Source organism: Neoarius graeffei, chromosome 5 (genome assembly GCF_027579695.1).
Source record: "Neoarius graeffei isolate fNeoGra1 chromosome 5, fNeoGra1.pri, whole genome shotgun sequence".
Classification (NCBI taxonomy): Eukaryota; Metazoa; Chordata; class Actinopteri; order Siluriformes; family Ariidae; genus Neoarius; species Neoarius graeffei.
Window position 1 is genome coordinate 57,685,024 of NC_083573.1, and position 26,455 is coordinate 57,711,478.

Below are 26,455 nucleotides of genomic sequence, written 5' to 3' on the forward strand. Positions count from 1 at the left end.
ATGAGGTAAGGAGATACCTCGGATTATTTCTTTTTATTAAAGCTCTAACAATTATGCAAAATCACTACAATTCTGACCATTACAGGGCATCTATTAGTTATTTCTTTAGCATTTTAAATCTTGCTCGAATATGGTTCATTTACCTTCTCGGTTAGAAAACACAATCTCACACTTCCCAGTTTGTCCATTTCCAGCACACTTTATTAGTTATTCATCATTGCTCATTTTTAATTCTCAGTGAGGAATAATTCACAGAGCAGACAGACATACATTACATAGACTCTTATATACAGGATTTCCATCACAGCCCCTTTAAAGGCCACAAAACTGGCTGCAGTTAATCAGGCAAATACAGATGACTTCCATCAGCACCATTTCAAACCAGTATTAGACAAATAAATAAGTCACCAAGTAAAATCAGATTTGTTCATACAACTAAATAACCTACCAGCTAACATAAAAGACAAGAAAATTTCTGGTAATTAATCCTGCAACTTATTTCATGTTCTTCACTTCAGCCTTTACTTTCTTACAGGAAAACGTCTGTAAATTCCTTCTTCATGGAAAGTAGAACAAGTATTGGTTTCTTTATTTTCCAAAAATGTTTCAGAGCTGGAAGTTGCTCCTTAAAGAAAATAATACTTAGATCTTTCACCTGTTATTGAAGTAATACTGATGTTCTGATGTTACATTTGTGGTTCATATTTAATGAAATGAGTGAGTGAGTGAGTGATGAGTAAAATTAAACATTTAATTCCAAGACTGCATCAAAGGTTTATTTGCTTGTTCAAAAAGATGCATAAAATATTCAGCTGGTATGCATCCAGATTCAAGGATAACTTGAAGTACACTACAACTGAGGTCACAATTCCTTTGCAAAGCAAATTTTACAGTTATGTGAAATATTTTCAAGTTGCAGCTTGAGTTCATCTATAAAGACTATGGTTAAAATAAAGTGTTTAAAAAAAAAAAACACAGCAATGTACTTTGCTTCCATTAACAGGCTATCATAGTATAGCCATGTGATATTGTTAGATTAGATCAATAAGATCTGGCATGTTTAATGGTTCTATTGCAATATAGAGGTCCGTTTCTGTGGAATGCAAAATCCTCAATTGCGTCATTCATGGCTTGATTCCCGAGGGCAAAACTTGCCCCCTTATTTTCACTCCATTTTACTGGACTTATAAGAGAAAATGAAAAGTGTACAAGGTGGAAGGGGTAATCATGCCTTCCTGCACACACAGGATGGTGAAAAATGTCTATTGACTGATACTTTTCATTTGTCAGAAGAGCAGCTGTTGTGCAAAAGTGGAAATACATAATAAACTGCACTGGTACATACATACAAGCTACAAAGAAGTTGTTTTATAAAAAAAGTTGGTTTGGTAAATCAGAAATAGTCCAAGTGAAATTAGAAATGGCCCTCCATGAAGGTGTTTTTGAAATTGGTTTGGCCTTCCAATTACAGAACATTAGAGCACTGAAAATTAAGTAGAAACATATTTATATCTGTTTCTGCTAACTGATTGTGGAAGAACTGAAATTATATTAAAAATGTCCTTCCTCATTCCATGACCTCTGTTTAAATGAATGTCTTCAGCTCTTTTTGACATTCTTGAGAACAATATCATCTAGGGTCTAGAGATTTGCCTTCTAGAACCATCTGAATTTCTTTTGCATCCAGAGTCTCATAGGTGAGCAGAGCATCTGCCAGTTTTTTGTGCTCCTTGCTGTATGTCTTGAGGAGTTTCTTGGCACGCTCGTATGAATCCTGAAGACAAAAGTACAAGAACAGAACATGGAGAGTATTTGCATCAGCATGTGTACTCTTCAAGACCATGAGCATGCTTCACTGAGTGACCATGAGACTGAAAGGTACCTGTAGCAGTATTCTGACTTCCTGGTCAACAGCAGCTTGCGTTTCTGGGCTATGTTTGGACAGGTCAGAGTAGGTCATGACCCCCAGCTAGACAAGGCAGAGAAAACAGCAGATTCAGACTGATTATGCTGTTATACAATGAAACACAGGTGGAAAAACTGGCAACAAATCTGCACCCAACACAAGTTAAATATCACTAATGTAGCCCACTTCCTAGAATTAGTTAAGTAAGGCCTGATTTATACTTCTGTGTTAACTGAAGTGCACATTGGGCCACAGCGAGGGTTTATTGGTAAACGTGGTGTGTAGACATGCTTTGATGCTCTGGCTTGCTTTACTCTAGGGAGTTAAAAATGTGTATTGCATGTGTCTACGGTGCTGTGCATCAACTGGCTTTTAGGTGAATGCTGACTGGTTGTAGGAAAAGAGTGTCCTGTTGCGTACCAGGAAACATGGACATTTCTTTCTCTAGGTTTAACAAAGGTTTTAGAGTAATATTGTTCCAAATACATCAAGTCCAAATGTTAAATAAACGCATAATAATAAAAATCAAATCCAAGTCTTCTATGTGCTAGGGACTTGATCTCCCAACAAGCAAGTAGATCAGTGAAATACAAATTCCCCCTTTGCTGTCCCTTTAATTCTGGTGTAATTAACGCAGTACTGCCCCCTAGTGTACATGCTCACATTAAGTATGAAGGCTGACCCCAATGTGAGTGAGGGCACACAAAGACCTGACCTGTTTGCAGATACACTCACACATATGTAAATCAGCCCTAACATTCCAAATATACACTTTCATAGTATAGCATTACATTTTCCTGAAAGGGCTATAGGTTAATAAAAAAAGACAGCAAATGACAGCTTAGATGAAGTTCTAAAGTATGGGGATCATAGAAAAGCTTCTTATGAATTTTCTCCCTTTGCTTTCAGTGAAAATGAACAACCAATTGTTTAAAAAGCCCTAATGGAATTTAAAGTCTACTAGCTACCCATTAGATTAGCTGAATCTCTCTAAACAACTGAAAATTGACAAAGTTTTGCATCATAAACATTAAGCACATTCCACGAAATGAGTCATAAAACCAAGAATTCACAAATATGCAGGCCAGTCATGAAACTATCACGCATTTAATCAGTAATCAGACCTTGTCACTCATTCCAAAGCGTGTAACCATCATGTTTGCAATCTTCGTGGCTCCATCGAAATCACTTGATGCTCCTGTAAAGAATGAACAATACATTAGGAGTGACCGAACTAAACATAAGAAACAAACCTGCTATCGGTACAGATACTCACCCGTAGTGATGTTTTCACCCCCGAAGATGAGCTCCTCTGCCACCCGGCCGCCCATACTGACATCCATCTGAGCCAACAGCTGAGCACGAGTCTCACTCCACCGATCGTTTTCTGGGAGCATAGACACCTGAGCACGAACATACAAATACATAAATACAGTATTCTTCTGAAAGTCTTATTTGACAACAACAAAAACTGTTATCTTAGCGATAATTACATGACCGAGGGTGGGTCCTCGTGGCATAATGGTAGCTTTATTTATGGGCATGGCATCTTTAGTATAATATGCCACAATAGCGTGCCCAGATTCATGATATGCAGTGATTGTCTTGTTTTTCTTGTCAATCTCCACACTCCTACGCTCTGGGCCTGGTGAGAAATGTCAGAAATTAGTTGTTGGCTTTCTTTCGGATTCAGGTCCTCCATTTATAATTCCTCTCCCATGCGGGCAGAGTGTGAAGCCTCACCCATGAGGATCTTATCTTTAGCAAACTCCAGTTCCTTTAACGTCACCATCTCCTTTCCATCTACAGCAGCCTTTAGCGCAGCCTGATTCACCAAATTTTCCAGCTCTGCTCCAGAGAACCCCACTGTTCCCCTAGCAATAATTTCTGCATCCACATCTAGAAATATAGGAGAAGGGGGGGGAAATTTATTACAACCCTGATTCCAAAAAAGTTGGGGCGTTGTGCAAAACGTAAATAAAAACAGAATGCAATGATTTGCAAATGCTTTTTGACTTATATTCAACTGAATACAATACAAGATATTTAATGTTCAACTCATTCTGAATTTGATGCTAGGACCATGTTCCAAAAAAGTTGGGACAGCAGCTTGTTTACCACTGTGGTACATCACCTTTTCGTTTAACAACACTCAGTAAGTGTTTGGGAATTTCCCCATTCTTGTTTGATATACAAATTCATTTGCTCAATAGTCCAGGGTCTCTGTTGTCATATTTTATGCTTCATAATGCGCCACACATTTTCAATGGGAGGCAGGTAGGCCAGTTGAGCACCTGCACTCCTTTACTACGAAGCCACACTGTTGTAAAACGTGTAGAATGTGGTTTGGCATTGTCTTGCTGGAATAAGGGGGAAAACCGTGGGTACTAACACACCCCTATACCATCACAGGTGGGCTTTTGAACTTTGCGTTGGTAACAATCTGGATGGTCCTTTTCCTCTTTAGTGCAGAAGACACAACATCCATGATTTCCAAAAACAATTCAAAATGTGGACATCAGACCACAATGCACTTTTCCACTTTGCATCAGTGCTCAGATGAGCTCAGGCCCAGAGAATTCAGCAGCGTTTCTGGACAATGTTGATGTATGGCTGTCGCTTTGCATGGTAGATGCAGTGATGAACTGTGTTTACCAACAACGGGGTTCCAGAGTGTTCCTGAGCTTATGTAGTAACGTCCTTTACACAATCATGTCGGTTTTTAATGCAGTGCCACCTGCAGGATCGAAGGTCAAGGGGTGTTCAATGTTGGTTTTTGGCCTTGCCCCTTACACGCAAAGATTTCTCTGGATTCTCTGAACGTTTTGATGATATTATGGATTGTCAATGGTGAAATCCCTAAATTACTAGCAATTGTATGTTGAGAAATGTTCTGAAACGGTTAGACTATTTGCCCACGCAGTTTTTCCACAAAGTGGTGAACCTCGCTCCATCCTTGCTTGTGAAAGACTGCATTTTTCCAATTAGCAACCAATTAACCCGTTTACCAGTAGAATGTTCCAAAACCGGTGTTTTAAATCATTCCACAACCTTCCTGTTCTTTTGTTGCCATTGTCTCAACTTTTTTGGAACGCGTTGCAGGCATCAAATTCAGAATGGATTTATATCTCATCTTTGTATTGTATTCAACTGAATATAGGTCAAAAAGGATTTGCAAATTATTGCATTATGCTTCTATTCAAGTTTTACACAGCATCTCAACTTTTTTGTAATTGGAGTTGTAAAAAATATTATATACATTTGTATTTTTCCCCTCAGATACAAATAATATTACAATATTTTCTCACCAGGGTCCACTTTGATTTTCTTCAAGTACCAGTTGAGGATCTCAGTGCGTCCTTTTACATCAGGTCTGGGAACTGTGACTTGCATGTCAAACCTCCCAGGTCTCACAAGAGCACTAAATACACACAAGGACACACACAGACACAAGAAAGCAAGTCAAGGCACTTAAAAAAAAAAAGTCTAAATAGGTTGTACTACACTTTCATTACACTTTTCCTTGGTTAATGGAGTGGGAGGGCTTCATTTAAACACACTTTAATAAAACACACTAGGTTCTTGCCGTTTCCTCTTAAAGAAAATGAAACATTTTACAGACAGATTTTGTTCAGTTTCCTCTTTTCACCATTAAATATAATCATGACAAGAGTGCACTGAGAGCACACTATCCCCCGCTACAATATACTGCAAACGAAACTGCAATATGCGTATTACTGTCCTATAATAAAGCTTTCCGCCAAGTTTCGTGAAATTCCTCCAAAAATTGCGAGAGGAGTTCATTTCAGAAGGCGAGTATCCTTTCCTGGAATGGACGGACGAACAGACAGACATCGCCATGACATAATCCCCCTTCAGGCCTTTCGGCCAATGGGGGATACAAAGGGAAAAAAAATATATATTAAAATGGGACATGTATTGGGGTGTTTATGCTGCGTTCATGTGCTATGGGAAGATGATATTTTCCAGTTGGGAAGTGGTATTTACCAATGTGTTGTGTTCACATGCTTTTGTTGTTGTTGACAAATTAAAGATGGTGGACCAGATTCAGAATCAGGCCTGTTATTTGGCTAAAACAATTATAGATTGCCTTGTTCATCAGCTGCAGCAGGAATACGAGTTATCAAAAGTCAAAAGGTAAATAATGCTGAATATTTCCTGATCATGACAAGTAGAGATTTTCTTAACACATTGAATGCCACGCAGTTTTTGGAAATTTGGCTGTAGCCACAATGAGAGTAGCCAGTATCTAGATCATTGTTGGCGTTCTTTGGACAGCCACAGAATATTTTGTATTCGGCTATAATATACATATTATAATAATATAATATACATAACATGACTCGTTTAAAAGGTGAGAGTCAGCTTTCCGTAGGTGAAAACCACTTCTTTCTTGGTTCATAAGCTAGTCTTGTACCGCTCGCCGCCATGCTGAAAAGGTTAAAGTTCATCTCATCTCAGCAACTGTATCAAAATTTTCTACGAGTTGCCCAGTGGAAAATACCACAAGAAGGGGCGTTCATGTGTGCTTTCCATGTCGGCGTTTGGTATTTACCATAATTCCCATAGCACATGAACGCACCATTAGTGATGATGCATTTAGAACCTTCGTGTCCCGTGTCCTAGTTTGATAACAGACCATTCATACCCAAAATGTTTCTGAAATCCCATACTTGTCCATTCTTGTGCAAGAACCTTTCATTCTTCAGGGGTATGTATGCTTACCTCAGCGTTTAAAATATATATATATATATATATATATATATATATATATATATATATATATATATATATATATATATGATTTAAACCTGTTTTCCAAACAGTGCACTTACTTATCCAAAGCTTCTGCAAAATTTGTTGCACCAATAACAATAACCCCTTCGTTTGGTTTAAACCTGAAATTATACAAGAAATAATAAAAAGGATTAGAATAAGAACCCCTGTTTATTTCTGCAATTACTTTGAAAACAGCACAAACTACTAACCCATCCATTTCTGCAAGGAGCTGGTTAATGGTCTGACGTGAATATGGATGCATGGGTGACTCTATCCGCTTTCCACCCACACTGTCCAACTCATCAATAAAGATCACACAAGGTGCATTAGCTTTTGCCTCTTCTGCAGGGAAATGAAAACAAAATCTTACTGTGTTTCACTGGATGAACAAGACTTTACCTTGTAGAACAATAACCTTCATAGAGCTATGTATGAAACAGAGGCAGGGCTGTACCATCCTAAAAGCACTTCATACTCACTGAATAGGTTCCTGATGCGACTTGCTCCAACACCCACAAACATCTCATCAAACTCAGACCCTGATGCATAGTAGAATGGAACATCTGCTTCCCCTGCCACAGCTCTGGCAAGCAGAGTCTTTCCAGTACCAGGCGGACCGACCAGGAGGACACCTGCAAAAATAGTGTTCACTTGGTCAAAACCTTTAAAGCACAATGCATTCATTTTATTGACAAGGTTTCCCCCCCCCCCCCCCCTTCAGATTCTAGCTCGATACCTTTGGGTAGCTTTCCACCAAGTGCAGTAAATTTCTGAGGATTTTTCAAGAACTCAACAATGTCTTGAAGCTCACTCTTTGCCTCCTCCACACCTTTCACATGCTCAAAAGTGACGTTCTTCATTTGGATTGGATCCAGTGCAGCATCCAGGCCAGATGAAGTACGGAATCGGACTGTTAATGGACAAAACACAATGAGGAAAAGTAAAGCTTGCAAAGAAACAGTGATGAAACATAATTAACAAACTTTAGTAATTATGTCTTTTCTTTTTTAAAACACATTGGGCTACAGTGTTGACCAAATTCATAAAAATGACTTCAGAAATAATTAGTGGAAGGAGGCAACATGATAAACTGTGACAGTTATGTTAATTTATAGAGACAGCACAGATTGGTATAATACAGCTAACTGTCAATTAATTAGTGACTACATAGTTGTAAAAACTTGGCAATGTGGTGTCTCTCATTTACAGATTTTGTGCACATCTATTAAAACATTTATATGTGCACTGTAAATACTAGACATTTTCAGTACAACACTCATGCTCAAGTTATATCAATTTGAGATAGGTTAGCTTTGCGATCAACTTTGTATAGACCAAACCTGAACATGCACTCCACACTTTGAGCACTAGTCACTGTTAGAAAACAGATTTTGTGCCATGCATGCAAACATCAATAATAAGTAAGATGGGAAACAAACCAGTATCAGAAAACGAGCCTTTACCCGAGAGAAACGGGGTTCTCGACAAACCGTAGATGCCAATAAGTAAGAGGACAAGCAAAATCAGACGAGTCCTCTTAAGTGAATCTGCCAAAAACAATAGTATCTCTTATGACACACAACCAATTTTTCACACACGTACTTCTCCTATACATGGCACATAAAAATTCCTGTGTAGTTACATATGTTAACAGTGAAAAGATCTTGTTAAGGCTAGTCATGATAAATGCACATTACTGATGGAAGTAAGCACTGAGGTAAGTATTTAAAGCATAAGCAAAACTTTATAAATAATCACTATGTATCGGTGTCCCAAACATTATTTAAAGTGTCATGCCTTGTGTCTTCTGCATTAGGGCTTGAGATTTCATGAAGCCCTCTGTAAAACCAGTCTTAAAGGCATCTTGCTGATTCTCTGGAAGATTCCTCTGTTTCATTAACTGGTCAAGGCTCTCAGCATCAGCTTTATCCCTCATGAGGAGACCCTGCAAAGCCGGAGGAACGTAGAAAGAAATAACTATGGGTATATACAAGAAAACAGACACTCAGACTATCGCAAAACAATTATGACAAATCATTTAACAATTCAGCATAACTGCACTCTTGCTCATGCGATATTGCTTAATTGTACACCTCAAGATTCCGAAGATCGCTTCCTAACCTTCATAAATAGTGGGGTATAGGTTTCTGATTCTGCTGGACTCTCATAGCTGGACTGAAGACGCCTGGTCTTAGACCTCAGAGTCTTAAAACCTCGGCTTTGGACCCACACTTTAAAAAAGAAAACACACACACACAAAACATATACACAACTGCACTGTTGATAAAAAAAAAATGCATAGAGTACAATGAAAACAATGTACTGAGCACAAATAGCTCATTGTGTTAAATCACAGCAAGGAGATTCTCTTTCACTGGACACTATGGTTGAAAGCTTTATGAATAGATTTAAGTTCTCTGCATTACCTTGCAAGTGCTGAAGATCTGAGCAAACAACACGAAGGGGATGGGAATTTTGTCTATGGAATATCGGACAGCCAAAGAGTCCAGGCATTCTGTGGGAGAAACCTGGTAAAGCAAAGAGTAAAAAAATAATTATTTTCTTGTGAAATTATACAATAAACAATCCAGCACATCATGAACAAATGGCTGTCACTCTAACATGTTTTTCCACTAAAACTGTTAAACCAAAGCCATATCTGAAGAACACTGTGGATTGCAGAACCTCTTACCATGTTTGTTGTGAAAGAAAGAATCTGTCGAGATGTGTGACGTTTTCCATCTTGAAGGTCGAAGGCAAACCCTAAGGTCTGAGCTCTCTTTGGGAGCTGGTATGGGCAGCAGTCTGTTTAACAGCTCATTGGCTCCACTTAGCCTCAGCTCTGAGATCCCCAGGTCTTTATGGATTTGCTTAAGCTGCAGGATAGTCATTGACAACCAGGATCACCAAAATATTGCACAAATATGCAAATGCTTGGGTATAAACATGCCAGAAGAAATGTTCCCAGGGTAGGGAACAGGAAATTTCTAAGGAAACAGCGGTGTTCATCAATAAAGAGCTTAATATAATTATTACAAGTTTATCTCTGTAAATGTGAAGACTACGCTTGTGCTTCACGGTTTTGTTTGAAACAGTGAATAGCAAACGTGGTTGGCAGATTCCTCATATTGTGAAAGCAAATTATTATTGTCCTTGTAACAAAAAAAATAAAATCAATTACCTCAACCAGATATAGTCGTGCTAAATCTGAATCAACCAGAAAAAGTGAGAAATTTCACAAATGAGAAAAGAAAAAAAAAATCTTTTGCAGTTGGGTGTTAAATCTTCCACATAAGCTATTGCTAAAGTAAGAAGTTAATTATGAAATTAAGTTGACAATGGCTTTAAATAACACTTAGACACACCACAGTCATTGTTGGTCCACATTACAAAAAGACTATAGCTCACCTTTTTACATTTAAAAGCGACATATAAAAATGCATAAACAAACCTGCAAGGATTCCTAACCTAAAAGACGAGCGCTGAATTGCCTCGCTCTACTCTTGCCTGTTTAAAGTGCATATCACGGGTAAATTCAGGAGTTACATCAATGTAATTCTCCTATTTTATATTAAACTTTGGTCAAATATCTGTCACATTTTGCATTTTGTGCAATTTCTTTACCTTGCACGATACCAAAAAAAATTCAGTTGAAATCAAGCCATTTGAGGCGAATTGGTCCACCTCTGAAAAAACTTGGCATTTGGATTTCCCGGCAAACATTGACTTTCATGACGTCACGTGCGGGACGCCTCCCTTTGAATCCTACGTCAGCGCTGGTTTGTTTATGAGAAAACAACCTGGTGGTTTTCTGCAAATTTCTTCAACATTATCACGTAATTATTAAAATGGTTAACAGATGTATTGTAGGAGGGTGTAGCAACACCAGTCTTGATGGGATTAGTACTCATCGTTTCCCACATTGCGCTCAGGTGACAATTCCATATTTCAATGCAAAATTGCTAGCTGCTAAACTTGGTCTACACAGGCTGTGCACTGAAACCGTGCAAGCTCGCGCTTCCGCAGGTAACGTCACGAATCTGGCTCCAGGCTCCCTTGGGATTTTTCCAGACGCGTTTTGTTATTTTATTTTTTTCTGCTGTAGACAGACGGCCTTGTGCAAAATTACCCTTCTGGATGAGTGTATAAAGGGACATACTTTCATATAAAAAAAAAAAAAAACGAATTTGGTCCAGGATATGCACTTTAAAACAGCATTCTAGCAGCTTCCCCATGTTATAACAGGTGAACTGCAGATGTTAAATTTTAACTTTGTCTTCTATGAGTAAATAGAATACAAATCCGCACACTTGAATACATGTAACACAAAGAATATTATCTATATGTTAACATCAGGGATGCAAACACAACCATGGTCAAAAAAAAAAAAAAAAAAAAAAGGAGTGAGGTAGCGCGGCGACGCGGACCCCCACCACCACCCACACACACAAAATATCAGTCAGACAACAGTTTCAACAAAACAGAACATTTATTAATTACTATTATTTATTAATTCAGTTCCCAATCCATCTTCAGTTCCCCACCCCAAAGTCAGTCCATCCTTACTCCTTTTTCTTCCTTTTCTTTGCCACTTCCTGAAGTTTGTGTAGTGCCTTGGATGTATGCACCACGAACTCATAACACACACATGGGTTACACATTACCATTTGATCACTCAATGTTCTAAAATAGCAGCTAGTCGGGTGCTAACGGTTAGCATTTTAACTAAGCCAGACAGCCACAAGCTTTAATAAGACCAATTCTTGCACGTATAGAACGGTATTATGGCACTTAAATATTATCTAGGAACAAAAAACAATAGTCATTAACCCATGTAGACACTACGTTGAGAACATATACAGTCATCATGCAACTCCTCAAATAACATTACGTTTTTCAGGCGTTTTTTACCCCAAGGATAGGGTCATGGCTAATATGGTTAGATGAAGGAGGCTAGGTTACGAGAGACAAAGTTAATATATATATATGCACAATTATTTTAACACTTACGCTTGATTGTAGACGAGTAAATGACTTCCAGTTCAACGCTGATCGTTTACTCCCAGTCACCGAGGCTCCAAAGAAATACACACTAGTAGATGAAATTCAGCAAGTTGATAAATGAACACACCGATCTGAGGAAAAGCCTGGGAGTCACGTTCCTTAGCAACCAGATTGCCCAGCCATCGGTTCCATCCACTGACAGTGTAGCAGCTAGCAGTTTGTAACGGAACGCTGTTGAATATTATAATAGCAGCCAGCAGCTACACTGTCAATCTTACTATCTCTGCTGTCAATGGTTCCATATATCCACCAGGGGGAACCAAACGTTGTATGGTCTGCACAGTACTCGGGTCTATCAGTACTACCAGAGTGGATTACCAGAGAGCAAACACCCCCCCCCCAAAAAAAAAAAAACTCTTCGGATCTGCACATGTTAATAACATGTCCATGTGATAAAATTTACATAGGTAAAACCATCCGCCCTCTGAAACAAAGAATTAGTGAACATAAGAGTTCTATTAGGAGGAAAGATGTAAACTATCCCGTTGCCTGTCATTTTAATGATCAGTCACATCCTGTTTCCTCACTCAGATTTAGAGGTATAGAACAAGTCACCTTACACAGAGGGGGTGACATTGACAAGAAGTTATGCCAACGGGAACTCTTTTGGATATATACACATTAGAAGCACTACAACCATCAGGTCTAAACGAGGATTTTGACATGAGTGTATTTATTTAATTCTGAATTGTTTATTGAATGTTGAACTGTTTATGCTTTGTTTTATGATGGCGGGAGCCTGATGTGTACACAGCATGGACTTGTTCTTTTTTCTTTATGTTTCATGACTATTTTTACTACATTTCCCATGATGCTCTACTGACAGAGTGGCTGCAGCACTGACTACAGGTGCTCCTAATTAAGATGTATTAACTCAGCCCTGTTTGTTGGACTATGCACTCTGCCTGATGAAGGTCTAGCGACCGAAAGCTTGCTATCTCAGGCCCACTTTACACGGGGACGGTATAAAACAAAAATGCAAAAGTCCGGTTTCGTTCTCACTTTTTTCCGCGTCTACACGACCGTTTTCAAGGAGGAAATCTGCGTCTATACGGTGACGCATAAATGTCTCCGCTATGTCTGCACGCATGCGCAACATCTTCCGTCTTGTCTGATCTGCACATCTGCGCCGCTGTTCTGTCAAGTTATCCTACCAAGCCTACTACACATGCGCAAAATCCAGGAGGGTAGGAAAATTTAACAGTAGTTTTGTCCCACCGATCAGCTGGGCTGATAGAAAATCGGTGAGAATTTCACGCATTTGCCGATTTTTATGTTTTGTGCGTATTGGTCGAGTCTTTGGCCGAGTCAAATAATTTGTAATGACTTGTTTTAAATAATAAAACGGTCTGTATGAGAACTTGCTAGGATAACTTTACAGAACACTGGTCCGGCTGAGGTACTGTAGTGCTCGAGGGAGGAGCAGGAGCAAACCGAAATTCTTTTAATCTGCCTTTATTAAGTAACACTCACTCTTGTTTCGGTGAAGAAGAGAAAAGGCAGTGTCCATCTCAGCAAAATAAATCCGTTCGGCTGCTAGTTTTGTTTTCAGTCTCGGGTTTATGGTTTCACGAGCGGCTTGAATAGGCGGCGCGCGCGTGCGTGTAACTTGGCGACACCAAACTGAGGCACTCCAGCCGGGCGGGTGAGCAGGAAAACACATCTACTGCATTAAAACACAGAGCAGCTTGAAGGTCCGTTGGATCGATGTAATCAGACATGCTCTTACTTTTTTACTTACTTTCTTACTTCCCGGGCTGGCATGTGCAGTATATGACATATGTATGACGTAAACGCGTACCCGACGTGAGCAGATCCGAGCAGAGTTTCGCGTATTGTGTAGTTTAGACGGATATGCAACGGGGGCCGTTTTTAACTTATCCACTTTGGAAGGCGTTTTCAATTTTATCCGTTTTTCAGCCTCGGAAACACCGTCCCCGTGTAAACGAAAGGCACTTCTGATAAAATATTTAGTCGTTTTTACCCGACAGCGTCCTCGTGTAAACGGGCCCTCAGGAAAGAAATCATTGCACAGACTTCAAGTGTGCGGATTTGTATTCTATTTACTCAAAATTTTCACTTAATCCTGCACCTCGCCACAGATGAGCGGTGATCTTTGATTCCTTTAACTTTGTCTTCTATAAAAACAAGAACCTGGAAACAGATACACACCTGGCTTGTACAGTTACAGTCGCATTTTTCCATATTGCTATTATTCTTTGCAGTGTGCAATGACTGATACTCAATTAGGTATGAGAATCATGTGGAGTGTATAGTGTGAGAGGGTGTGTATAATGATGTGTACCAGTGTGTCAGAGGTTTGGGGCAGCATGTGCTGATCAGCTGAAAGCGCTCTGTGTAGACTCTGAACCGCAGCCGTGGCCGTGGAGCTGGCTGACACTTTGAGTGAGTGCACAGCGTTGATAATCTGGCTCAGGAGCACAGTTACCTGAAGGATAAAATGGAAATAAAACAGAAAATGTCCAGTCATTCAGACTACACTTGATCTGTGCAAGCGTGTGGTTCTTGAAGCACAGCCAGGAGGTCTGCCATGTCATAACTTTATTCCAGTAGTAAAATCACAAGTCCTCATTATCAAAGATATCACATTACTTATTTAGGTCTTACAGTTGTGTTTAACTGGTCACTTGAATGGGTTTAAGTCAAATATTAATATTTTAACAACAACAAAAAAAAAACCTCACACAAGCAGGCTTATAAATAAGGTAAAATTTTAATAAAATGCCGTCTGTGAGTGGAAAGCCCTAACAAATACATATACAAAGCCAAAATCTAAATATCATTAGAGTGGCGTCTACAATGCTTCGATTCCGCTATCCCAACATTTTAGCTGTATTCAGCAGGTGGCGCTGTGATCAGTCCTCCACTTCTGGGTCGTTCCCAGCCAAAACAATATTTTGACAAGTTTTCGCTGCATTTTATGTATCTTTTGCAAACGATTGCCATTATCGGATCATATACTCACTGTGGTTTGTATAAGTTTCGCTGAAATAAGATAGAATTAATAATTTTTTTTTTTACAAGAAGCATTGCCTGGAAGGTACTTTAGTGATCACTGATGATGGGGAAAAACAAATATATAATGATGGGGAATAATAATATAGATATATCATGTGGAATTTTGATCTAATTATACTTGTATGTTAAGCTCCAAAATCTATAGATCTACTCAGATATCGGTTGATTGGGGGCAATGCATGTTAAACATGCTAGAGTGATATTTGCAGGATATGTTAAACAGTCAATGTGTGTCAAACAACCAAATAAGTTCTTAAGTGGGGCGTTACAATCTTTCATAACCCATCATTGATACATAACCAATACTGGTTGATATAAGCTTAAAACAGGGTCTGCACGTGTTTTTCACCGATTACGGACCATCAAAGTATATTTGTATACACTACAAATGGGGGAATCCCTCGAGATTGCCTGAGGTTATGGAGAATGTAGAGAGAATGCATGGACATGCAAGTTCAATTAGTTGAAACAATCACAGCATTCGGTAATGCACGAGTCCTCATGAGTTTTCAAACACTTCAAATTGTCAATCCCCAAATATTTGAGAAGTTGATGTCTAAATACCAGCATAACACTCTGGTTCATAGCCCAATTCCAAAAACCTACCCAATAATAATATCCCTCATATTCCTTGAAAACTTTCAATGTTTTGAGGATGTTTTGAGTTGGGAATGTAAATTATGAGCCTCTTCAATAAGTATATGTTCAAACACCAATGCGAACAGAAATGATATAAGTGGCCGTGTCCATTTCCTGCAAATATCACTCTAATCAACTAATGTCAAGGAGTCCAGGGGTGTGGCACTTCGAGGTTACACTCACAGTGACAAGAATGATCAAATTGACAAATTTACAATTTAACAGACTATTTTCATCATGAAAAACATTACCTGATGGCTCCGTATCTTTAAAATTTACAAGATGTTATTAAACTTAAAACAAACCACAATAAACCCTGAATAACACACTTTACTTTTGTTGGTTTGGGCTGTGCGGCGTCCACCGTTGTTGACATTGTTGAACGACCCAGTGACGCGCGCGCCACCTGTTGAATACTCCGCACACATCATAGCGGAACCGAAGCATTATCGACAGTCCATAATTATCGACACCTTTTCAGATTTACCAATAAAAACCAAAATTTTACAAAAAGGTGAGTTTCAGTTACAACAGTTATTATTGGTTAATTAATCAACCGTAAGACCCCCCCCCCTTACTTGAGATGGAATTTTTAAGCACAATCAGTAATTTGAGGAAAACCTGAACATGATTATTGCAGGTAAGCATGGTGAAAAGATCATGGACATGTTTTTACTCATCAAATTCACGAATATTTCATAATCTCCTTGTCAAAACCTACTTTGTTTCTTATTCTTTCATTTGACAGTAGAGGGCTCGACATTAAGGACTGTCCGACTGCCCGGGGCAAGTGACACATGCATTCGGGCAAGTGGGATATGTCCCCGACATGCCCAACTGAGCAAGTTGGAATGGGCATATATTACGAACTAGCACGAAAAATTTGGCTTTTTGATCTTTTATTTCAGTTCCTAAAAGCGTCCCTCACTGCGTATCCGCCATTATGTCTTGGCTGTTTTCTTAGTCTCTGTTTCATTTACTGGTCTGCAAGTTATTTTATATACTCCTGCTGTTGTAGTATGGTATGCCTACTGTTTATAGACCCCTTGTGCATGACGTCACGTGATAATTACAGCTGGGGTCAAACAGACACCATCTGTCATGCAAGCAAGGCTTAATCTGTCTTCAATATGGTTAATTTTTGCACCGTTTTTGCTTGTTCAAACAGAGAAATAGATAAAAAGCATTACCGTCTCCCTACTATCAAGAAAAATGTTAAATAGAAGCAAATGCTTCAAGAACGCGGAAATGAGTGGTTAAAGAATACGAGGAGAGGAGCTCAGCCTGAAAACTCCAGAGAAATTCATGATTGTATTTAAAATGTATTTTACAAAAACAGAAAAGTCAGAAGTGAGAATGAAAGAATTTGCTTAAGAATCTCATTTTATTTTTTTCTGCTCGCATTCAAGTTAGCGCCTTCATGAAAGTGTTTGATTTTCTTAAAGGTGAAGCCGCTTCCTTATTCGACACAGAAAACCCAGATTGGTTTCAAACAACTCGGGCATAAAAAAAACAAAACAACAAAAACTCAACAAGGAATGGCATGCGCAATAAATCCTGAAAGAACGAAACAGATTAGAAGCAGAGAGAGCTGGATCTTTGTTTCTGTTATCAGAGGAACACAGTCCTCATCTCATCTCATCATCTGTAGCCATTTTATCCTGTTCTACAAGGTCGCAGGCAAGCTGGAGCCTATCCCAGCTGACTACGGGCGAAAGGCGGGGTACACCCTGGACAAGTCGCCAGGTCATCACAGGGCTAACACATATGGCCCTTTTCCACTACCCTTTTTCAGCTCACTTCAGCTCGCTTCAGCCCGACACGGCTCACGTTTCGACTACCTCAGAGCAGCACGACTCAGCTCGCTTCAGCCCTGCTTAGCACCCAAAACTCGCATGGTTTTGGAATAGGGCTGAAGCGAGCCAAACCGAGCCGAGTGGGGCTAGGGGCATGAGGAGACACTCCCCTGTGCACTGATTGGTGAGGAGGAGTGTCCTCACATGCCCACACACGCCCCGCGAGCACGCTGGGATCTGTAAACACCGTAAACCCAGAAGAAGAATTACGAATTACGAGAATTTCTGAAGCCTTATGCGCCTCGCCTCATCTATACACTCTTGCCAGTATCTGTTGGCGTTGTCGGTGACAACAAGCCACAGCACCAAGACCAGCAACACTAACGACTCCATGTCCTCCATGTATATTGTTTACTACCGTAAATCCTCTAATATAGGCCGGGGCCTTTATTTCACTCAAGTGCATCTTGGTCCAGGCCATTATTGGAAGGAGGCCAGAATTAGAGGCAGGCCTCTATTTCTATTTGAGCAAAACAGACTACCAGTGGAATGAATAAAAACGAGATTTTGTGTCTATTTGAACCTATAAAATAGGTTGATGCTTGGTTGCCTGGTTACCACCAGACCTACCGGTAATCACAATCAGGGGCGCCTGCAGGGTTGAACTGTAAGGTACGCACTAGCGGTGTAATCCCCCCCCACTCCAAAAAAAAAAAAAAACGCTTGCGTGCTGCAGTTTCTATGAAGAGTCGATCTATAGGCTTATACACAAAACAACGATAGAACTTTAACTTGAAATTGAACAATAGCCTTCCATGAACACAGGCTGATATTTGAACAACATATGTGAACTACACACGACAATAAACAATAAACTCTTTATAGCCTCGATTAGAATCTAGTGAACTTGCTCAGCACTACCGCACGCACGACTCTGACACACACTGTAGCGCAACGTGGGGTACAGAGACTCGCTGAAAAACTCCTCGGGTATTTTTCTGAGTTTACCGAAAATCAGAGTAGAAGGAGCCACCCACCCTCTGTCTGGTTTGAAGCGGTTCTGTAGGACATCGAGCTTTACAGAGTCCGGTGCACATTTTAAGGCATCTGGTTGAAGTTTCCCTATGTGTGATAAATCTGATGTCAGTGATAGCGGGCTGACTCGTGGCTCATTAGTAAAGCTATCTGATGGCTCATTTGTCAGCAAGGTGGAGCAACCATCTACTTCTGATCGTAAGGGACATGGGGAGATGTAGGTGTTCTTATATGAAATTCACTGGATGTATGGCTAGTTTCAAACTCAGAGGTAGATGAAGGCAATTCCCTCAAAGGAACTGAGCTCGCATCCAGCTGCAGCGTGCTGCTGCTCGGTTGCGGAGGAGTGGAAGCTGCCGGTGCCGTGTTACTAGCTGATACTGGAGAGGACTGGCAAGCAGATGACACCCCTGGATCACTGCTTTTGGACTTTTTCGTAAAAGTCTGAAACAAGCTCATTTGTTTCAGGGTTCGTTTACTCATTTTTGACTCGCTTCTCAATAAATTCTCGCACAAGCTCTGACTACTGACGATTGTCTGTCTCCGTTTCTCAAAACTGGAGAGAATCTCAGTGGTGCAAGAAAAGTATATCTGCATTGACCAATGAGCTTTCTTGGTCACGCACACCCCGCCCACTCCTGAAGCACACAAATGCGCCGGCACACACACGTCTCTCTCTCTCTCTCTCTCTCTCTCAAATTATGTTGCATTGCCAAAGCATTCAGGTAACAATTATAATAAAAAAAAAAAATCTCTCTCCCCAAGGTACGCCTAGTGCGTACGGCCATACGCCTGGCGGCGCCACTGATCACAATTGTCTTTCAGATCGGAACGATTGTGTAAGGCCACTATGATCTCAGAAACATCGTTGGTTATAGCCCCGGCCTGTATTAGAGTCCGGCCATTATTTACCTCCTCCGACAGCGAGACCGGCCAATATTAGAGTCCCGGCCAGTAATGGAATACAGGCCAGTATTAGAGGATTTACGGTATCCGGGTCGTGAGACTACCGCTTAAAAGCTCACTGATGTCACTGTTTGTGCTGCCTAACGACATCACGTGATGTCCACCCACTTTCGCTAACTCCACCCAATGTGTCCACCCACTTCCAGCCAGCACGGTTCAGCGCGGTTGTAGTCGAAATGCAACTCCAACAGCCCCGCTCAGCTCGACTCAGCCCAACTCAGCACGGCACGGCTCAGCCCAACTCAGCCGCATTGGTAGTGGAAAAGCGGCAATAGACACAGACAACCATTCACACTCACATTCACACCTACGGTCAATTTAGAGTCACCAGTTAACCTAACCTGCATGTCTTTGGACTGTGGGGGAAACCGGAGCACCCGGAGGAAACCCACGTGGACACGGGGAGAACATGCAAACTCCACACAGAAAGGCCCTCGCCGGCCACGGGGCTCGAACCCGGACCTTCTTGCTGTGAGGCGACAGCGCTAACCACTACACCACCGTGCCACCCCGGAACACAGTCCTGTGCAAAATATTTATATATCTTATATCTTCTACCTATATCATATCATCCACCTCTAGGTTTTTAAAAAAAAAAAAAAACGTGCTGTGTCATGACAGTCCGACTGTACTAATTCAGTTACAGGTTGTCAGGTCTGTATAAAAACACCCACAACCTACACACCGAACAATTTTAAACTCAAACATTATCCTGTCTGTCATGACGCAGCACTGTTTTTTTTTTGGTTTTTTTTTTTTTTTAAACCTAGAGGTGGATAATAACAAACAAACAAACAAGATATATAAATATTTTCAAACACAGTACTGTTCAAAAATCTTGGCACCTTATTTTTTTCACACAAACTTTGTTATAGATTTCTATTTTATGATTTCTACATTATGGAGTAATGAACCTACAGTCAGAGAGAGTTCTACACAAACACACTGAACTTTACAACAGCTGCATGCGAAATGGATATATGGCTGTCCGTTACCGAAGTTGACTGTCTTGTGTTTGAGTTGCGGCTTATCTTAAACAGGCTCTCGTGTGGGCAATCAGACCCGCTCGGGATCTGCAGTAATACTGGCAATTGTTGCATTGGAAAATGCTTGGAGCAGCTGCTGAGTGTTGTCGGTCATGTGCACGCTGATATTCTTGCTGGCGCAGCTCTTCTACGGCTGGCGTGGCCTTCAACGGTCCTCGCCATTTGACTCTCTGGAGTGCCTCTTCCTCCCAGATATCATGCGGAATGTCTGTTCTCTTCATATGCCACTTTAAGACATCTTTGAAATGCAATTTTTGTCCTCCATGGCTCCTTTTTCCTTGGCACAGTTCCGAGTAGAACACAGCTTTTGGCAGCCTGCTGTTGGCCATCCGATGTACATGCCCTGCCCAGCGAAGCTGTGAGATGATTATTAGGACTTCAACACTGACTGTGTGTGCACAGTGCAGTACCTCAACATCTGGGATACGATCTTGCCACTTGATGTTGAGGATGGAGCATACATGGAGAAGTTGGAGTCTTGTCAGAGTCTTGATGTGTCTGCGATAAAGAGCGGTGCACTCGATGGAATAGAGTAGGCAAGGGAGGACTGCAGCTGAGTAAACCTTCACTTTGGTTCTCGTGCTGATGTCATGACAGCTCCAGAGTCTCTTATGTAGCGCACCATAGGCCTTCGTGGCGGACTGAATCCACCTTTCCACTTCCAGATCTGCAGAGTTGGCGTTTGTGACGGTGCTGCCCAGGTAAACGAAAGACTCAGTTGTCTTCAGTGGTTCATCATGGACCGTAATCGTCTCTGGAAGTTCAGTGGACATTGGAGGAGGCTGGTAGAGCAGCTCGGTCTTGGATATGTTGATCTTTAGACCAAACATATCAGCTGCAAAGGAGAAACAATCCACAATCTGCTGCATATCAACTGCACTGCTAGCCACAAGGGCGGAACCATCAGCATAGAGCAGTTCTCTGATGCACATCTCCTGTGTTTTTGTGTGGGCACGAAGCCGGGCAAGGTTGAACAGTTTGCCATCTGTTCTTGTGCGGAGGAACACGCCCTTGTTGAGCCCTTCGTTCATAGTATCCAGCACAGCTGTGAGGTAGAGGGAGAAAAGAGTTGGAGCCAGTACACACCCTTGTTTCATGCCATGGTTGACCACAAAGGCATCACTGGGTTCACCGCCGACTGAGACTTGTGTCTTCATTCCATAATGGAACTGCTTGATGATGTTGACAAGCTTGTCAGGGCATCCATAGGTTTCAAGGACCTTCCAGAGGGTTGTGTGGTCGACGGTGTCAAATGCCTTTGTGAAGTCAACAAAGACAACATACAAGGGCTGGTGCTGCTCTGCTTGCCTTCTCTTGGAGCTGCCCTAGAGTGAAGGTCATGTCAGCAGTGGATCGGCCAGCCCGGAATCCACATTGGCATTCAGGGAGAACTTCTTCCGAAATGATTTTCAGTCTGTTCAAGATACTCTTGGCAAGGACTTTGCCAGCTATGGCCAGGAGTGATATTCCCCGAGGGTTTCCGCACTCTGCACAACTGCCCTTTCTCTTGTAGATGGTGACAGCTGCAAGCATGTGAAATGGAAATAAACCGACTAAGGCAGGAAAAACAATTTCGGATAAAATTGTTAATGTCCATTACAAGTAAAAGTAAAAAGTAACCAATAACTAAATTTAATAATAAACTTAATCAATAACCAAACTTCAATTCAATGTGTGATCTTCATTTTATGTTGCAATTCACAAACCTTTGACTATGGTTTTCCAATTTAAAAAAAAAAAAAAGCAGTACTTGCAAAATAGGGGGCAAGTAATAATATTGGGGAGCAAGTGGAAATTCCCCCCGGGGCAAGTGGGTTTAAAAGTTAATGTCGAGCCCTGCAGTTGACATTTTGTATCTAAATGTGCGTTTGAGAAGTCACGTGAGGTGTCGATAATAGTGATCACTTTCACCAGTGTCCACCATTATCGACACCCTGTGGAATTAAGTGACATTTACAACTGTTATGGATCAATCTTTGTCTAACATTACTGAAGTAGATGAAGTACTTTTAAAAAATAAAAAATTCTGATTCAGATTCTGTTCTGATTCAGAACAGAATGGAATGTTTAGAGTATTTGGAATCCTATTGCTATAAATAGAATTAGGCCAGAATGACATGCAACCTTTGACCTGGATTTTCATGCGGTTACAGTGTCAATTGCCTGTTGACATTTATTGATAAACTACAAAACTAGAAATTAATACAAACGACAACAAATGATTAACAAAATGTGATCTATGAAAATACTTGGAAAAAGTGGGTAGAAAGTGGAACAAAAAGATTTTCTGACAGGTTAAACGTTATCAGTTCATTTGTTTACAAACTCATTTACATAAGCACCAACACCAATACATTTACATAAAAGATATTTTGTACGAAATATAAAAGTCTATGTAAATCCATCCATCCATCCATCCATCCATCCATTATCTGTAGCTGCTTATCCTGTCCTACAGGGTCACAGGCAAGCTGGAGCCTATCCCCGCTGACTATGGGCGAGAAGCGGGGTACACCCTGGACAAGTCACCAGGTTATCGCAGGGCTAACACAGAGACAACCAACCATTCACAGTGACTACGTTTACATGCACGTCCAAATCGAGCTGCTGTTGGTAATCGAGCAAAGGGTCCCAGCAGGGGTGCCAGAGAAATCCAATCCTACATGCACAAGTGAAATCGGGCTATTGTGCAAGGTGCATTGTGCAACCGAGCCACACGTGGCGCTACACGCCCCATCGTGTTGGTACACTTCCGGTTGTCGTCATGAAGAAGAGCTATAGTGTTGCCAGATACTGCTGACGTTTTCCAGCCCAAAACATGTTCAAATCCGCTAAAATGCACTTAAAACCCCCAATCTGGCAACACTAGGTTCCGTGTTCAATCTGTTCGGCTTGCTCTAACAGACTATGGCTACAAACTGTCCGGCGCAGACCAATGTTTTGTAAGACAACTTATTTTGCACAATAATATTTTTCTAAAGTCCATTTTTTGCTTACAAAAAATATTTTTTTTTTTGCTTACAATTTAACTTATGTCTTAATAAACACACAAAAAGTTCAGTTGTTTTGTTTTTATTGACATTCTTCAGATGTTGGACACACATACACTAATATATATATATATATATATATATATATATATATATATATATATATATATATATATACACACACACACACACAAATACAATGACTTGTTTATGTACACAATTCACAGCTATGCAACAGCTGTACAGATGTATTTGGTGATACAGTAAGTGAGCTAAATTTTAACAGTGCAAACAATGCCACAAAAAGAAAAGATTCATGCCGTTGTCATGATTCGTTGTCATGCCGACCGAGGCTGTTGTGTTTCCCGCTTGTGGTCTCGTCACTCGTCACTTCCGGAAGTAGCTCGACAACTAGCTCGATAGGGTATACATGCGCAAAATAGCTCGGCAGAAATCGCATAAACTAGGTCGTGTAGCTCGATTCCGAGAAATCAAGTTCGGTTCAATTTCAGCCGAATTAAGGTGTATACATGGCATTTTGAACTTCGATTTCAGTCGAGCAACGGCAGAAATTCGATTCTCTCCATGTGCATGTAAACGTAGTGACTTACATTCATACCTACGGTCAATTTAGAGTCACCAATTAGCCTAACCTGCATGTCTTTGGACTGTGGGGGAAACCGGAGCACCCAGAGGAAACCCACGGAGACACGGGGAGAACATGCAAACTCCACACAGAAAGGCCCTCGTCGGCTGCTGGGCTCAAACCCGGACCTTCTTGCTGTGAGGCAACAGTGCTAACCACTACACCACCATGCCACCCAGTCTATGTAAAACAAATTTTTAATAAAAATTATGTTTTGTTAACTTAATACCACATACCGATTATTATTATCCATCCATCCATTATCCATAGCCGCTTATCCTGTCCTACAGGGTCGCAGGCGAGCTGGAGCCTATCCCAGCTGACTACGGGTGAAAGGCGGGGTACACCCTGGACAAGTCGCCAGGTCATCACAGGGCTGACACATAGACACAGACAACCATTCACACTCACATTCACACCTACGGTCAATTTAGAGTCACCAGTTAACCTAACCTGCATGTCTTTGGACTGTGGGGGAAACCGGAGCACCCGGAGGAAACCCACGCGGACACGGGGAGAACATGCAAACTCCACACACAAAGGCCCTCGCTGGCCACGGGGCTCGAACCCGGACCTTCTTGCTGTGAGGTGACAGTGCTAACCACTACACCACCCTGCCGCCCAGTCTATGTAAAACAAATTTTAAATAAAAACTATGTTTTGTTAACTTAATACCACATACTGATTATTATTATTTTTAAATAAATAGTCTCGATAACTCTTGACAAAGGTGTCGATAATTGTGGAACAGTGTCACGTGATCTGTTACACTAGGTAATCAACTTTTTTTTTTTTTGTCCCAGTATCAGTTTGAGTAATTATTCATGCACAATTTACATATTGAAAGTCTTTTCTACTTTTGCAACGGCCAAAAGATCATTAAGGTGTCGATAATTGTAGCCGCCGCTCTACTATTTTAACAAAAACAAAACAAAAATAAAAACAAACCACCCCCACACAAATAGGCTTATAAATAAATGCCAAAAGGTAAAAATTTAATAAAATGCCATTTGTGAGTGGAAAGCTGTAATAAATACATATACAAAGCCAAAATCTAAATATCATTATATGCATTTAAATAAAATGTCCCTACTATTTGATTATTTGGATTTTTTACAATATATCTTGGGTAGACAAAATATTTTTGTACAGTTAAAGAGTTCACTAACAGCAGAAAGTCTGAGAACCAATAGTATAAGACAGTGTATGAAAATAGCCTTAATATTACGTTAATTTGTTGAGTAAAATAGGTCAGAAAACAAATTCAGTTAAAAAATAAAAATAAGAGAAACACAGTCCAGCCATGACAGAGCAGCTTCAGGACACACAGCAGCTCCACACTGAGAGCGAACCGGCGGAACACTGAACGCACGCTGTCAGAATGACTAGCTGGGTTTTTTATCTTAAAAAAATAAATAATAATAATAAAATAAAAGCCTAAATGTCTCCACAAAGCCAGCGGGAGGGGAAAAAAACCCTGCTATGTAAACATGAGCAGACACAGACGGCTATGTGTAGTCATATATAACTGTAAATAATACATTATAGCTTTATCCGGGAATGCTAGCTTAGCTAACCCGGTGTAACACCGGCACAACGTTGCATAATTGCTGACTGGTTCTCTCAGACCATGGGCCCGGTGAACTTTACCAACGACCTCAAAGATAAACTGTTTATTAAAGACAATGCAGTGATTCAATGTCACATTTACTTCAGGTGCTTTAAGATAAAACCTAAAGACGAAAATACTTTTTAAAGCCAACTCAACAAAACTCGCAGCAGCAGCTAGCTAACCCATGCTCATACATTCAATCATTTTACAACAGCCAAAACAAACAAACAAAAAACCCCATCATACCTGAGGCTGGAAAGACGTGGTTAGAGAGAACATTGTTTACAAACAATATCTGATAAGATCTCAGGGACATAAAATGTAAAATTCGATCCTTTGCCCTTTTGTTTTCCCTTTAAATGAGCTCGCTAGTCAGGTCCCTCAGACAGGGTTGCCAGGTTACGAGAAAAAATAGTCAGTGGTCAATAAAGCCAGGCTATTAATATCAGCACTGATATTTATTTATTTAAAATTAGCATTTTAAAATTAGTTCGAAAATGCATTGTCAGTTTTACAAGGTAGCTTCGGACAGTAATAAGTGGTTCTCAAGCCATGTGTTTTCTTTCACCAAGCTGAAAAGCTGCAGGCGATCTGGGGCACCTCATAGTGAAGGCCACATCAGGGGGCGGAGCCTGTCCTGACAAAACCCCACAGTAATGGAACGGCCTTCAGTCTCAGTGCTTAATGCTGCGTTCATGTGCTGTGGGAAGATGATGTTTTCCAGTTGGGAAGTGGTATTTACCAGTGTGTTGTGTTCACATGCTTTTGCTAAAACAATTATAGATTGCGTTGTTCATCAGCTGCAGCAGGAATATGAGTTATCAAAAGGTAAATAATGCTGGATATTTCCTGATCATGACAAGTAGAGATTTTCTTAACACATTGAATGCCACGCTCGCCGCCATGTTGGAAGGTT

General features: G+C 40.6%; 1 protein-coding gene across 2 annotated transcripts; it reads right to left on the reverse strand.

The window, feature by feature from the left end:
- Nucleotides 1-179: 179 nt before the first annotated feature.
- On the reverse strand, nt 180-25,925 carry LOC132886922 (ATP-dependent zinc metalloprotease YME1L1-like). 2 transcript variants are annotated; one of them, XM_060922143.1, is made up of 18 exons: nt 25,786-25,925; nt 14,076-14,219; nt 9,399-9,582; nt 9,133-9,234; nt 8,828-8,937; nt 8,504-8,651; nt 8,170-8,253; nt 7,443-7,616; nt 7,186-7,338; nt 6,916-7,048; nt 6,763-6,825; nt 5,215-5,327; nt 3,650-3,805; nt 3,400-3,551; nt 3,183-3,309; nt 3,031-3,104; nt 1,883-1,969; nt 180-1,774 (listed from the first exon to the last, which is right to left on the reverse strand). In XM_060922143.1, exons 1-18 carry the CDS (start codon nt 25,816-25,818, stop codon nt 1,631-1,633), a joined length of 2,181 nt encoding a protein of 726 aa, XP_060778126.1. In that variant the 5' UTR covers nt 25,819-25,925; the 3' UTR covers nt 180-1,630. The 2 variants fall into 2 exon arrangements, with proteins under 2 accessions (XP_060778126.1, XP_060778125.1); XM_060922142.1 differs by having other exon boundaries at nt 8,146-8,253.
- Nucleotides 25,926-26,455: the final 530 nt, after the last annotated feature.